This window comes from Penicillium maclennaniae (assembly GCF_028827695.1).
Source record: "Penicillium maclennaniae strain IBT 15551 chromosome Unknown utg000003l:1.0-5670915.0:1.0-5674809.0, whole genome shotgun sequence".
NCBI classification, from domain to species: Eukaryota; Fungi; Ascomycota; class Eurotiomycetes; order Eurotiales; family Aspergillaceae; genus Penicillium; species Penicillium maclennaniae.
Window position 1 is genome coordinate 2,188,027 of NW_026623215.1, and position 13,621 is coordinate 2,201,647.

Below are 13,621 nucleotides of genomic sequence, written 5' to 3' on the forward strand. Positions count from 1 at the left end.
AATAAACATAAACAATGTACAATTTGAATTCTCACACTGTCGTAGAGTTTTAAAGGTAAAGATTATGTCGACAATTCCAACACCACACGACCCTGCAATTTCCCTTCTCCCATCTCCTTAAACACCTCGGTGAGCTTATCCATCTTCTCAGTCCGGTAATGAGCCTTGATAATCCCCCTCTCAGCGAACTTAAGCGTCTCAATGGCCTCTGTCCGATTCCCTACCGCCGACCCCGTCACAGTCAAATGCTTATTGATAAAGGAGGATGGGAATGCCGACGCAATAGCCTTGGGCTCATTTTCCGGAATGCCCACGCAAACTAGCGTCCCATTAAATCTCAACAATGGTAAAGCCTGCGCATACGCCGCATTCGCAGCCGTGCAGACCACCGCAGCGTGGGCACCGAGCCCATCCGTCAACTCATGGACATGTTTGGTCAAAGCTTCGCCCTTGTCGTCTGAGGGGAACTGGGTAATATCGACGAAATGTTCAGCCCCGGACGCCTTGACGAGCTCTGCTTTGCTGCCATGGTCGATTCCAATTACACGCAGGCCCATGCCTTTGCTGGCGAGCTGTACTGCGATGTGGCCTAAGCCGCCGCCGGCGCCGGAGATGATGACCCACTGGCCTGGGCGAGCGTTGCTGCGCTTTAGGGCCGAGTAGACGGTCACACCGGCACAGAGCATTGGGGCGGCTTCAGCGGACTCGAGACCATCTGGGATGGGAGTTACGTAGTTGGCTGGACCGAGGGCGTATTGTTGGAATGTGCCAGGGGTGTAGTAGCCTGACACTTTTTGGTTGAAGCATAGGCCGTCAGATCCAGCTTGGCAGGGCTCTAGAATTGTGTTTCAGTCAGGTGGCATTAGTGATAGGCTTAGGATGAACATACGGCAGCTTCCGCAGGCACTGGAGACCCATTTGATGCCGACTCGGTCGCCGAGTTTCAGGCCGGAGCTTTCTGTGCCTGCGCCGAGCTTGACAACCTTTCCTACACCTTCATGGCCTCCTACCTGACCAGGCTGGGTTGGAAATGGAAGCATGTCCCACTGCATATGATTAGATTGCTAGTATTAGAGACTGGAGGAAGTATGCCATACTGTGTTGGTCATGATCCCATAGTCAGAGTGGCACACGCCTGAATGAGTCCTACAGGAAGTCAGTCCCTCAATCATGGATGTTGAGTCAAGTTCACGGACAGATTGATGAGAACCTCGCCTGCACCTGGCTCTGGTACTTCGATTTCGACGATTTTGGTGGACACGGTTCCAGGCTGGTCATAGACTGCAGCCTTCTGAGTCTTGGGGATCTCCGGAGCAGCCATGACTGTCATCGATGAGTTACGAGTAATTGGAATTGTAAATGTTAATGACTTGGTTAGTGAAGTGAAAGAAGGAAAGAGCCTCTACGAAAGCCGGATGACAAGTGAACCCCTCTGCCAAGTGAATGAGGAGAAGGGCCCAGGTGGAACGTTCGGATCGCGGGGTAATGGACGAGGCACCCATGAAGTCGATTTGCAAATAGGCCGGAGATCTGGTACAAACTAAAACCTTGAAATGGTGAGGCCGGGGAGATGACAAACATAGTGAGGGGGTGCAGTGTGGAGACATCTTGTGCCTCGGTCGGTCGCATTGTGATTTTGAGACGAATTCAAGATAAATACATGCCCGATTTGAACTCTAAGAGACCCGGGTGATAAATGACACTGGAATTGAACAGACATCTGGGTCTTATAGACTTACATAGATCGATGCCCCAAGGTCCTCGAAAAGCTGCTCTCGTGGAGCACCTGCGTCACAGGGGATTGACCCCAGCATCCCCGCAAAATGTAAAATGAGGGGCCGCGAGCACGCACGGTTGACCCAGTTTAATTTATGAATGTATAGAATAAAGCAATGGGAATTGAGCATGTAATTTCGGGACAATCTCCCTATGAAGCCTCCTTGGTCGTGCATTAGAGAGTAAATTCCAGCAAATTACCCGCATAATCCCGCGCAAAGAATCGCTTCGGATATTCCTTTCCCTTCCTACCTATCCCAAACACAATTAGTTTAGCCTTCCAGCCACTATTTCAATAATGGACCAACGTACCCGAATCCGCTTCCCCGGGCTTGTCAGCAGCCATCGGCGCCGCCGGGCCCCCGCGCATCTTGTGATCATAAATTGACTTCTTAATCTCCTCTAGCTCATCCAGAGACGGGAGTTTAAAGCAAGGGTGTCGTGAGTGCTCTGGATCGGTTGGGCCTTCAGTAACGTGGATTTGTTGTCCGCTGAAGCCGATGTTGAACCTGGGTGGGGTAAGTCGATTAATACGGCTCATCATGCACTATGTGATAACGCGAAAAAGGGGGGTCTCGCAATATGGATGGGGAACTTACCACAGAATAGTGCCCCTTTGTAACTCTGGTACAGGCGCCAGTACTAGGCCCAATGTCTTAACGTAGAAGTCCTCCGCCTGGGGCAACGTCCCCGGGTGCACAGTGATGTTGACGTGCGCGATTCCTGAAATCATGATGAATGATAATACTACTTCAGGATAATTTAGAGTCTTAGACGAGTCAAGATGACAATAGCGATGTAGGCTGCCCGCCCCCTTTTTATTTGCTCCGCGATCGATGTCATCCCCGACAGCGGATCGGAAACCAGATCCCGGTTGTGATTGGCTGACCTTTGCTCCGCCATCGCTGACTCGCAACTCGCTTTGGATTGGTTTCGTCGAGGTCTTGCGTGAATGCGGGACCTAATACGCATGTATACAGCTATCAACGGAGCAGCACTGATAGTTGTATGTGTGTTATCGATTTTCCTGGTGCAACAAGAAAATGTGGTGATAACGGTGGAAACTGTATGCCGAGTGATCGACTGCATGGGGTCGGGGATGAGCCGAGGTCAGACGATGTAACGATCCACTAAGTCTAAATGCTTTATGTTGGTAGACTTGAACACAGGGTATTTCTTCAAGGTGCATGGATGTATGGCGCTTATATAATGCATAAGCCTATTTTGGAACAAGGGCTCAAATAGCTTCACTAGAGTTGCAAGTATAAGACAAGCAAGGGTAAATACTAGATGCTATACATGAATTGGGAATCCAGATTATAATGGTTACCGGACAACCAGAATCGATCCAGCGATTAGAAAAGAGAGCGAACGATACGCAGAGGAGCCGCCTTGAACCACTCGCCCCAGGTGGCATACTCCACCTTGGGCGGTAGGTCAACATCCAGGGCACCGTCCCGCATGTTGCTCAAGATATCAATCTTCTCCAGCGGGACCAGCCAAGCCCCTCGGTCAAGCGTAGGGTCTTTGTTGAAGTGGGTGTAAACGACCCAGCCGATGAAAAGGAGGATAATCACAGGCGCAGCGAGATAATTCTCGAAGAAGACCTCGGCATCCTTGGGAGCAATGGAGACATAGAACTCGGCGATCAGGCACAGACAAGCGAGGAACACACCGATCCAGCTACCAATGACACCGAAGGGAGCAACAAAGGCAAGTTCCTTGATATCGCGACCGTGGTATTTCCATGCCGCGCGGAAACGAATGTGGGCATAGCAGATACTTCCCCAAACAAACAAGGCGCCGATTCCGGACAAGGCAAGCAGCCAGTTGAAGATGACACCACCAGTGGCAGAGGCCTCGTTGATGAAAGCGAGGAAACCAAAGGCGATCTGGAGAAGAACACACCAAAGGGGACGACCGGCCTTGTCGATGTAGGCGAAGAACTTAGGAGCCATGCCACGCTCGGCGAGAGCCTGAATCGTGCGAGTAGAGCCAAAGGTGGCGGAGTTTGCGACACTAATGACGGAGATGGTGATGACAGCGTTCATGACCGAGGGCAGACCACTAATACCAGCATTCTGGATGGAGACGACAAAGGGGGGAGGCCTTGGTGTTGGAACCGGAGGCACCAAGCAGGTAGTCAGCGTTGCTGGGGACGATCAAGCCAACAATGAAGGTGGAAAGGAGGTAGAAGACCATGATACGCCAGAAGACCTGCTTGGTGGCTTTGGGGAGCGACTTGGCGGGGTTGGCGGCTTCGGCGGCGGCGAGACCAGCAAGCTCAGTTCCACTGAAGGCGAAGGCGGCGGTCGTGAAGACAGAACAGAAACCCTTGAAGGTGGTGAACGCACCCGGGTCGTGCCAGTAGTGAGCTCCAATGTATCCGCCCTTGGGGGCACCACCGCAATCGATCACGACTCCCAGGATAATGAAACCGATGACAGCGATGACTTTGATGAGACCGAGGACGAACTCCACTATGGTAAACATGGGTTAGCACAGGCCAATTTCTATCAATGAAGACACTTGTCTTACCTTCACCATAACCACGAACACCGAAGAATTGAATGGCTGAGAGGACGACGAGGAATACCGCCACCCAGATACCCATATTCAAATCATCTCGCCAAAATTTTATCGTCAGACTCGCAGCAGTAATTTCAAATGGTAAGATCACGAGCCAACTGATAGCATAGTCCCAGCCGACGGCAAACCCCCTGTATGCAGTCAAGAATTAGTCAGTGCTAGAGGTAAATCAGTGATAGAAGTAACTCACCAGGCGGGGCTGATGAAGCGAACACAGTAAGAGAAGAAAGCACCGTTTACGGGGTAAAGGACGGCCAATTCTCCAAGAGCCTGAATGGTCAAGAGAAGGAAGGCACCAACGATCAAGTAACCCAGAGTCTTGACAAAACCGGTTAGTTGAGTTCGATTGATGGTGTGCTCAGTGTAACAGGAGGACATACCAGAGAGCCCGGACCTCCCGTCTGTAAAGCAGAACCTGTAGAGACGAACAAACCAGCACCGATGGAACCACCTAAAGAGTTCTTCCATTAGCTATGCTGCAAATCATACTTCTAGCAGTGAAGGGGGGGAACGCATACCAATGGCAATCATCTGCATATGACGTCCCTGAAGGCTACGCTTCAGAGGGTTTACCTCTCCAACACCATGCTCATCAGCCGTGGCCTCGCCATAGGCAGGCATAGTAGCGTCGGAAGCGGGCGCGACAGTAGTGGCGCCCTTCTTCTCAATGTCTCCATCAGAGGCCGACATGTTGCCGTGAAAGTAGTATAAACACGAATAGACCAAGAATAAGGGGTCAAGCTTGGCTGGGAGCTGGAGACATTATATAGGCCTGCGGAGTCTGAACCCATGGCGATCCAAGGTTACTTCGGGCGTCTGGGCGTATTCTCGAAGGGAACAAAAATGCACGCCACGCGGTTCGGGACAAGGTGCTCAGACCGTTGCAATGGCGAGATAAGACTCGTGATAAACGCAAGGCCCAGACATCCTGACCAATTGACGACTACATTTTGTGTGAGTCGGAGGCTTATCTTTATGTCTCTACGTCCCGTGAATAGCCGGATTGGTCTGGTCAGGTTCGAGGCAAATCTCTCCCGGATGTTTATTTGATTAGAATACGGGGTCGCCTAAAATATCTCCTAATCCTAAAGAGTCTGGGGAGGGGGGAAGCCTGGGGAGTTTAGGGAAACCCTAGGAAACCTTATAGCCTTGAAAAAGAGTTCTTGCTACAAGGCCGTAGTACACGGGAGATTGCAGCCGATGCCGTTGGACGATCGAGCAGGTGATCCAAGTAGGCAATCGCGAACCCCGAGCGTCCCTTCTTACAAGACAGAGGCAATGTTGGCGATAATGGCCAGACGGATTCCGAGTGGCGATAGTGGGCGCATGGATGATTCTTGGGCCAACTGGGGGCAAGCAAAGATAAGAAGCTGAGTCCTCCCCTGGAAGCAACCAAACAGAATCACAGGTTCATAGTGGCCAAGGCGTCAATAATAAAATGACAAGCTAGGACAAGCGTCGGCCCCGCAATGGAGTACTATGGGGCTCAGGTCGAGGTGGCCACGCGAGTTTAATAGGTTACGGAGGCATGCCTCTTATCGCCCACCAATGACATCGGTATCCCCCTCGATCCTCTGGTAGTTGTTCGAAATGACGAGGAAATAAAAGCCGACCTGGCCCCTCACCGACCAATCTTATTGCCAAACACATTAAGCTTCGGCCCACATGCCATATTGGGCTTGTCTATCGTGTTTATCGGTCTATCATCTGAGGCTACGGTGAATCCCCCTCACGGGCGCTACGTTAACCATATCTCTCGGAGCGCGGATATGTCTAGCATTTGAGACAAGGAATTTGTTGAGAAGTTTAGTTCAACTCCGTAATGGAAACCTGATTATATTTAAAAATGGAAATCTACGATAAAGGAATTGCATCCTTATCTCCTGCTGACGATTTACAAGAGTTTTGGCGCCCAGCATTCGCATCATCAATCATGGACATCATGTGAAGTGTGCCAGTCGAGGTGGTGTGGTTCGTAGCATGAAACTATGTTCGAATATCTGGAAGAGATGCTTAGCGCCATGCAGAAAGCCTCCAAGAACGACACAAGCCAACCCGCCCCTGGTAATTCGGGGTCGATCTCACCTCTAAACTCGGATCCCGTTCCGGCTCTTCAAGCCATCACGTCTGTGCATATGCTCAACATGCTCCCGAGTCGCATGATTGATAATAGACCAAACCACGTATCTGGTATCGCTTTTCAAGTGATGGCAGACTGCCATGGCCATTTCGGCCTGGTGGGGCCCATCGGTTCAGCGACTAGAAACCGCGAAGATGCATCCCGGGAGCAACAGTCGAGGTGGTTATCATAGTCTCAAAACATATAGGAAGAAAGCGAGAGGACAGGAAAAGAGTTCACTCTAAGATTCTAGAACAAAAAAAGCCTGAAAGTAGACTAAAGTTTGCATCACACCATCTCTCGACACTAGTCTTCGACCAACGCATGGAATGTTCTGTGAGATTGCAAACTACCAAAACACTAATTATGGAAACTTAGTAATCGAGCACTTATCGTACGGCTCACTGTGTGTTCCTGCTGGTGCTTTGATTGGGCGCTTGAATTAATTAGGAAGGCCGGTCAAGGATTGCTAGTTGCCAGGTTGCTAACGGGATGATACCCCTGCAATGGCCGAGTTCACAACGGTTCTTCGCCACTCAAGGGCTAGGCTCTCTCCTTGCCACCCAATCCGGGAAGAGCGGATGTAGGCAGCTGGGAACTATGCTTATGCTCGGTACCTCAGTCTGCCTTGAGTCTGACGCTTATCGAATTGAGGCTGATCCTTGAGCCTCACCGTAAAATGCAGAAACCAGACACCAGAGAAAGAAGAAAAAGTGACACAATCCCAGAGCCAGGAAGTTCCTGGGAGAAATCGGCACATTTCAGAGGGAGAGGAGCCCGGGGCCGTTTCAGAGACAGAGGCGTTCGACAACCAATCAGTATTGAAAATCGTTTATATCCAAAATGAAACTAGACGATAATTGAGGCGATGTAACACGAAGCTTTTAAAGGCCAATTCCAGTCTTAAATAGAGGATAGTGAAGGGGAAGGAAGCCGCATCTAGAACGTTAAGCTCGAGGATTGTGAATGTCTCCAATACCTCACAAATACAAAGTCAAAACTGTAGACTAGTTAATAGGCTTGGAAATTCAGGAAAATTCAGACGCCAGAGGCCAATTATTGCGTTGAGGATTTACCTAGATCTACATTTCAATGATGACTTCCCCTTCAGCCGAAGGTTTTCTTAAATCAGCTCTTTCTACTTCTCTTTCTCTCTTCTCTCTTGTCCCCTAGATTATTCCCCACGCCATCGAGACTACCCGAGACAGGCCCCCTCCACGATCTCGTGACACAGCAACAACACGTTGAGGAGAATCCTGACACGAGGAACGCAAACGAAGCGATGGAAGCGATGAAACCAAAGTTCGGGACCAAGGATTTCATCATCACCTTATTGTAGGAGGCGATGTTTTTGCAATAGGACGAGTGCACTGTTCTTCTCGCACAGCAGGTTTGCAAATCACAGGTCAGCCTTGTCAAGACCCCGTCAGGGCTACAGAAGAAGCTCGTCCTCCGCACTGATCGCGATAGATTGAAGATAAGGAACCGCTTCCATGGCAAGAGCTTTTGTCCTCCACTTATTCTCGCTACATCGCCCTTACTACACTGACTCGTTGGCTACCTCAAAAGATGAACAGTCCCAGAAGTGGCACCTTGCTCAGTGTGATGGAACATGCGTGAAAGCGCTGTTCGAGTTTTGAAGAGTCGCCCATCGAGATTTCACGAATGAATTTATGCCAAACGTGCCCCTGAGCCGGCCCTACTTACACTCGATATTTAAGCACCCGAATTAGAACCCTTGGAAGACTCGAGATTTGTATTTCGTGGTGCGTACCTCATACGATAGCTAGGGTTACCGTCCTCCCCCTATTTGAATTTGGGTCTTCACGGGGGAGTTTCGTTATCAAGCTAGAGCACCGGGACAAGAAGAGATAGTCAGGGAGTCAGATGGCTGCATTGGATCGTTTTGGCTCATGCGTGCAATCATCCATCATATCATTGAATGGCAGAGACGCGTCTTGAACACGGAGCCTCCATAGCAGGCGCGTAATCGGGCTCAGGGTCGCGGCAGTTAGTTATATACCGAGGTGGAATCAGTAGCCCGTTAAGGGAAAACCTGGAACGCTGGAATGCGATTAATCGGCCAATGCCGAGGTCTGAGCCCACAGGGTGTCTTTGAATGGCTCTTCAGCCTGGCACTAGATGCATTACCTGATTGGGAATACCGTTCCCGTGCCCCGTCGCGTGTCCATGTAATGTTGCTGCGTGAGCTGAAACCCCCCTTCTCCACGCTTACGGGACGTGACTGCCTCTATAGGCGACGGTTATCATGATCACCGCGACCCCAGATAAGGCGCAGAGGCCATCTCCGCCACACCTCCGCAGTGATTCCCTGGGCGTTATTGTGGGCAGTATGGGGGGGGCTAACCGGTTTTGGGGGAGAGGAAGCGAAAATGTGGAGAGTCTTAGCGAACGAGACGGCCTCGGCAACATTTAAAACCACCGGGAATGTCCCCCTTGCTTTTCCGATCCCGAAAAAAAGTCTGCGGTGTATCTTGTCAGCTACTGCATGATAATGCTTGGTGGATCATAAGCGCATCTTGGTTTATCTTACGCCTAGGACCCGTCTCCGTCTTGGTCTCCGGATCTCCACCATGGAAAACAAACATGTACTCGGCTCAGCCGACGACCAAGCCTTGGCCCGACTGGGCAAGAAGCAGGTGCTGAAGAGACGTTTCGGCTTCGTGTCGATCGTCGGCTTCGCGATGGCCGAGCTAATCACGTGGGAGACCGTTTTGACGCTGTTCTACCAGTCCTTTGAGAATGGTGGTCCTGCTGGTGCCTTCTATGGTTATATCATCGCATGCCTGTCGACCCTGTCGACATATACTGTTATATCCGAATTGTGCTCCATGGCTCCCATCGCAGGTGGCCAGTATTACTGGGTTTACATGCTTGCCCCGCTGCGGTATAAGAAAGCGTCTAGCTATCTCATCGGTTGGCTTACCTCCATGGCATGGATCGCGACGATCGCCACCGAGACTATTTTTCTGGGCACGATGATCGAAGGTCTAATCACGCTAAATAACCCCGATTTCCCGCAAAAACGTTGGCAAAATACCCTGTTGGCCTGGGCGAGTGTGGCAGGTACCTTCTTCATTAACGTCGTGGTGCCTGGAATTCTTCCTAGATTCAATATCTTAATGCTGGTCTTGCACTTGGCGGGTTTCGTTGCCATTCTGGCTACTCTGCTCGCCATGTCGCCCAAACAATCATCGGAGTTTGTCTTCCATACTTCCCTTAACGAGGGTGGTTGGCCCACACAAGGCCTGTCTTACTGCGTGGGCTTCATCGGAAACATCGCGACGTTCGTGGGCGCTGATGCAAGTGTCCACATGGCCGAGGAGGTCGCCAATGCCGCAGTGGTAATCCCCCGCGCAATCATTACGGGAATGACTCTCAACAGTGCTCTCGGACTCGCCATGATGGTCACAATCCTCTTCTGCATCGGCAACGTGGATCATGTTCTGAACTCAGCCACAGGGTTCCCGTTCATCCAGATCTTCTACGACAGCACCCAGTCCTACACTGGCGCCTCCGTCATGACAGCCCTCATCATAGTCTTGACAGGCGCCTGTTCCACCGGAATCACCGCCACCTCATCTCGTATGACCTGGTCCTTTGCTCGCGACAAAGGTCTCCCCTTTTCCCACTACATCAGCAAAGTGAACCAACGCACCCAAGTTCCCATCGTATCTGTCACCGTAGTCTGCGGATTTGCCTGTGCCCTGACTCTCATCTACATCGGCTCCGACACGGCCTTTAACGACGTCATCTCCCTGACCGTGACCGGATTCTACGGCACTTATTTCCTCCCAAGCGCGCTCCTTCTCTACCATCGCATCAAAGGCAACGTATTGCCCCATGGCACCATGCTCGATGGCTTCCCGGATGCAGCCGCGAGCGCCAATCCAAGTACTCAAGAGAAATCTGCTGCCCCTTCGCGCCCCAAGGCCCCAGTCGTGAAGGACTCTCCCAAGCCAGGTCCTTTGTCTAGCCCAGAACGCGACATTCCCGAGAAAACTACGGGTCAAGTGGAGTTTGAGGTTTCTCAGGCTCCTCTCATTTGGGGTCCGTGGAAAGTACCTGGTATCCTCGGTACCATAAACAATGCATACGCTTGTGCGTACATGCTATTTGTTCTTTTCTGGAGTGTCTGGCCCTCTGAGACCCCAGTAGACTACACTACCATGAACTACAGTATTGTCGTGACTGGCGGTGTGCTCATCCTGAGCGGAGTTTGGTATTTCGCCCGGGCGCGGAAGGAATACCAGGGCCCGCTAATCGATGAGGATATTGCTGCAATCATGCATCTCACCCCAGGCGCTGTTCCAGGATTGGTACCTGGATCATCCGCTGTCTGAACGGCAAATATTTGAAGATTGAAGATTTGGAAATGCTTGCCTAAAGATGTTCTGGCAGCCGGAAGTAGGAAAGGAGACCATTCGAGATTGACCTCGTGGGATGAGAAACGTCTAAAATTATACCCATGTCATTTAAGCTTGGATAACAAGAGAATGCGAGAAAATAGAAAAAAGTCGTGACAGTGTGGTTTCTGTTATAGTTTCATACCGTAAAGAGGAGATTCAGGCAGCGTGGAAGATGAACTTACGTGGAAACCCTTCTATCATATCCAGATGACGTTGTATACCGTACCAGAGCCTTCTCTCTTGAAAGCAAGGCATTCTTTACAGCAATTCGGGAAAGAAAAGGGTACTTTTGCGTTCAAAGCTGAATAAAACATTGTAAACCTTGGAGCGCCGAGCTTTCAACACCGCGACACCAACGTAAATGCTAGGGATGACCAAACTAGGAACAAATAAGAGCCCTCGGCACAGACATGTTCATTGCAATTCTGCACGAGCCGCACTCACACCTCAAAACAGGAAGATCAGCCTAGATTGGCTCCGGGAACTTGCAACAAAACGGAAAAGCGCGAATCTGCTGCATCATGACCCACCCCTATCGAACCAACCAGCGCAGTCAATATTCTAGACCAGACGGTAAACATGCAGCACAAAGGATCTGCAGGCCAAGGAACATGGCGGGCTCCGCAGCGTGGCCTCACGTCAGAATGTGATTTGATCCCTAGGCTGAGGCCAAACCACACCCAGCTGCGATCTCAGCCCCGCCACTACGCGACTGAATGGGGTTCTTAAATACGATCCATGGATCCCGCTCGTCATTGTAGGGCCATGGAGATTCCGGTTCCAAGGATGGAGACTTTCGGTCCGCATCAGGGACCAAAACAATTTGTTTTGTGTTTTGATGGGACGGGCAATAAATTTGCGGGTGATGCTTCGGATACAAATCTGGTTAAAATCTATCGCGTATGATCTCAATGTCTAGTCTTGTCGTCGTGTTGAGCTAATCAAATTTTAGATGCTCGATCGCAGCCAGAGTCACCAGTACCATTACTACCAACCTGGCATCGGAACATATGTCACGTCCCATACCCTTGGCAGTAAGAATAGATTTGAGCGCATCAAATCATCGTACAGAAAAGCCAAAGATGCTGCGCTGGGATCGTCTTTCGACGAACATGTGTTGGGCGGATACAAGTTCCTTATGCGATACTATGCACCAGGCGATGATATCTACTTTTTCGGCTTCAGTCGTGGCTCCTATACTGCTAGATTCTTAGCAGAGATGCTGGACTACATTGGTCTTCTACAGCCCGGCAATGAAGAACTAATTCGCTTTGCGTGGAAGACATTCGCAAAGTGGCAGCAACGGCGCGATGCTACAGAGCACGATCATGAAGAAAGACATAAGCTGTTCAGATTTATGAAAGCTTTTCGTGAGACCTTTAGTCGGCCGGTGAGTCGGATCAAGTTCATGGGCCTTTTTGATACCGTGAACAGTGTTCCAATGTTTGAGAATGCCTGGATGGAAAGAAGTAAATTTCCCTATACGGCCCAGAGTACCGCACGGGTGATTCGACACGCGGTCTCGATCGACGAGAGACGTGCAAAGTTTAGGCAGGACTTGATCTCCGAGGTGAAGCCTCTTCCTCAAGCTCACCCACATGCCCACAAGTTAAGACACCTGCTTTCGCGAGACAATGATCATGACAAAGCACACGTTCCCGAGATCATGGAGCCGCCAAATAACGAAGAAAGACGGAAAGCGCGTCGTGCATCGCGACAAGAAACTTACGGCGAGGAAATGAGGTACCGAGGCCCATCATCATCGCCAGCCCGAAAGCCTAGCGTCGTCGAAATACATACCCACAACGGTCTCCTAACCGATAGGATCTCGCTCAAGAGCGCAGTCTCCCGGAACTCCCTTCATGTCCCCAGTCTGAATATCCCGGGACAAGAAGAAGATGAAGATAAGCAAGATATCCAAGAAGTCTGGTTCCCCGGCCAGCACGGCGATGTGGGCGGAGGTTGGAAACTGAACCCGGAAGACCCCTGGCCTCTCAGTCATATCCCTCTAGTTTGGATGGTTAAAGAAGCCCAGCTTGTCGGTCTTGAGTTTGATCCCGAGAAACTCAAGCGCTTCCATTGTTATGAAGAGCCAAACTACGAGGGCCTCGGCTTTCAAGAAACCACTGTGATCGGTGACAAGTCCAACACCCACCAAGACCCTTTCCACGAAGCATATAGTCGAACAATGGACACGGGTATTGCCCACGACTGCTTGACATACGGTGGTGGTCTCTCGTTCTTCTCAACTCTCTCCTGGCGACTAATGGAATACCTGCCTTTTCGTCGAATGGACCTCCAAGCAGACGGATCATGGAAACCGATCCGCTGGCCTTTGCCATGTGGAGAAGTACGCGATATTCCAGAGAATGCACAGATTCATATCAGTGCAATTCATCGCATGAAAATTGATCCTAATTATCGTCCGGGAAATTTGATTGTTGGCGGCTGGGGAAGAGGCGTTAAGAGGGCCCCGGAAAAGTTTGGGATTGGGCAATGGGACATTTGCATGCATGAGGGAGATCCAGTTAGGCAGACTTATTCTAGGAAGAAGGGGGACAGTGTTTGTCTTGATGAGTCTCACATTAGCTGAGTTTCTTTCCAACGGCTTGGTAGATTGGCCTTCCGAGTGGTGGCACCCTCCGAGTGAATTCCTTTTCTTCGTGCTTGCATACAACTGGACGACTTGTTCAAAAAGCTACAAGCA

At 50.6% G+C, this 13,621-nt stretch overlaps 5 protein-coding genes across 5 annotated transcripts; 2 read left to right on the plus strand and 3 right to left on the minus strand.

Annotated features, from left to right (window-relative positions):
• Nucleotides 1-62: 62 nt before the first annotated feature.
• Nucleotides 63-1,330, minus strand: N7477_002917 (zinc-dependent alcohol dehydrogenase; the record flags this gene model as incomplete). The annotated part of the gene is made up of 4 exons (XM_056964580.1): nucleotides 63-835; nucleotides 890-1,046; nucleotides 1,098-1,146; nucleotides 1,197-1,330. 4 exons carry the CDS (start codon nucleotides 1,328-1,330, stop codon nucleotides 63-65), a joined length of 1,113 nt encoding a protein of 370 aa, XP_056824533.1.
• A 621-nt stretch (nucleotides 1,331-1,951) lies between these two features.
• Nucleotides 1,952-2,509, minus strand: N7477_002918 (putative glyoxalase family protein; the record flags this gene model as incomplete). Its single annotated transcript, XM_056964581.1, has 3 exons — nucleotides 1,952-2,028; nucleotides 2,089-2,285; nucleotides 2,376-2,509. 3 exons carry the CDS (start codon nucleotides 2,507-2,509, stop codon nucleotides 1,952-1,954), a joined length of 408 nt encoding a protein of 135 aa, XP_056824534.1.
• A 622-nt stretch (nucleotides 2,510-3,131) lies between these two features.
• Nucleotides 3,132-5,055, minus strand: N7477_002919 (amino-acid permease; the record flags this gene model as incomplete). Its single annotated transcript, XM_056964582.1, has 6 exons — nucleotides 3,132-3,795; nucleotides 3,851-4,256; nucleotides 4,315-4,496; nucleotides 4,556-4,683; nucleotides 4,746-4,816; nucleotides 4,884-5,055. The coding sequence occupies 6 exons, from the start codon at nucleotides 5,053-5,055 to the stop codon at nucleotides 3,132-3,134; spliced, it is 1,623 nt and encodes a 540-aa protein (XP_056824535.1).
• Nucleotides 5,056-9,078: 4,023 nt separating this feature from the next.
• On the plus strand, nucleotides 9,079-10,848 carry N7477_002920 (uncharacterized protein; the record flags this gene model as incomplete). The annotated part of the gene is made up of 1 exon (XM_056964583.1): nucleotides 9,079-10,848. The coding sequence occupies one exon, from the start codon at nucleotides 9,079-9,081 to the stop codon at nucleotides 10,846-10,848; it is 1,770 nt and encodes a 589-aa protein (XP_056824536.1).
• An 852-nt stretch (nucleotides 10,849-11,700) lies between these two features.
• On the plus strand, nucleotides 11,701-13,507 carry N7477_002921 (T6SS phospholipase effector Tle1-like catalytic domain-containing protein; the record flags this gene model as incomplete). The annotated part of the gene is made up of 2 exons (XM_056964584.1): nucleotides 11,701-11,814; nucleotides 11,867-13,507. The coding sequence occupies 2 exons, from the start codon at nucleotides 11,701-11,703 to the stop codon at nucleotides 13,505-13,507; spliced, it is 1,755 nt and encodes a 584-aa protein (XP_056824537.1).
• Nucleotides 13,508-13,621: the final 114 nt, after the last annotated feature.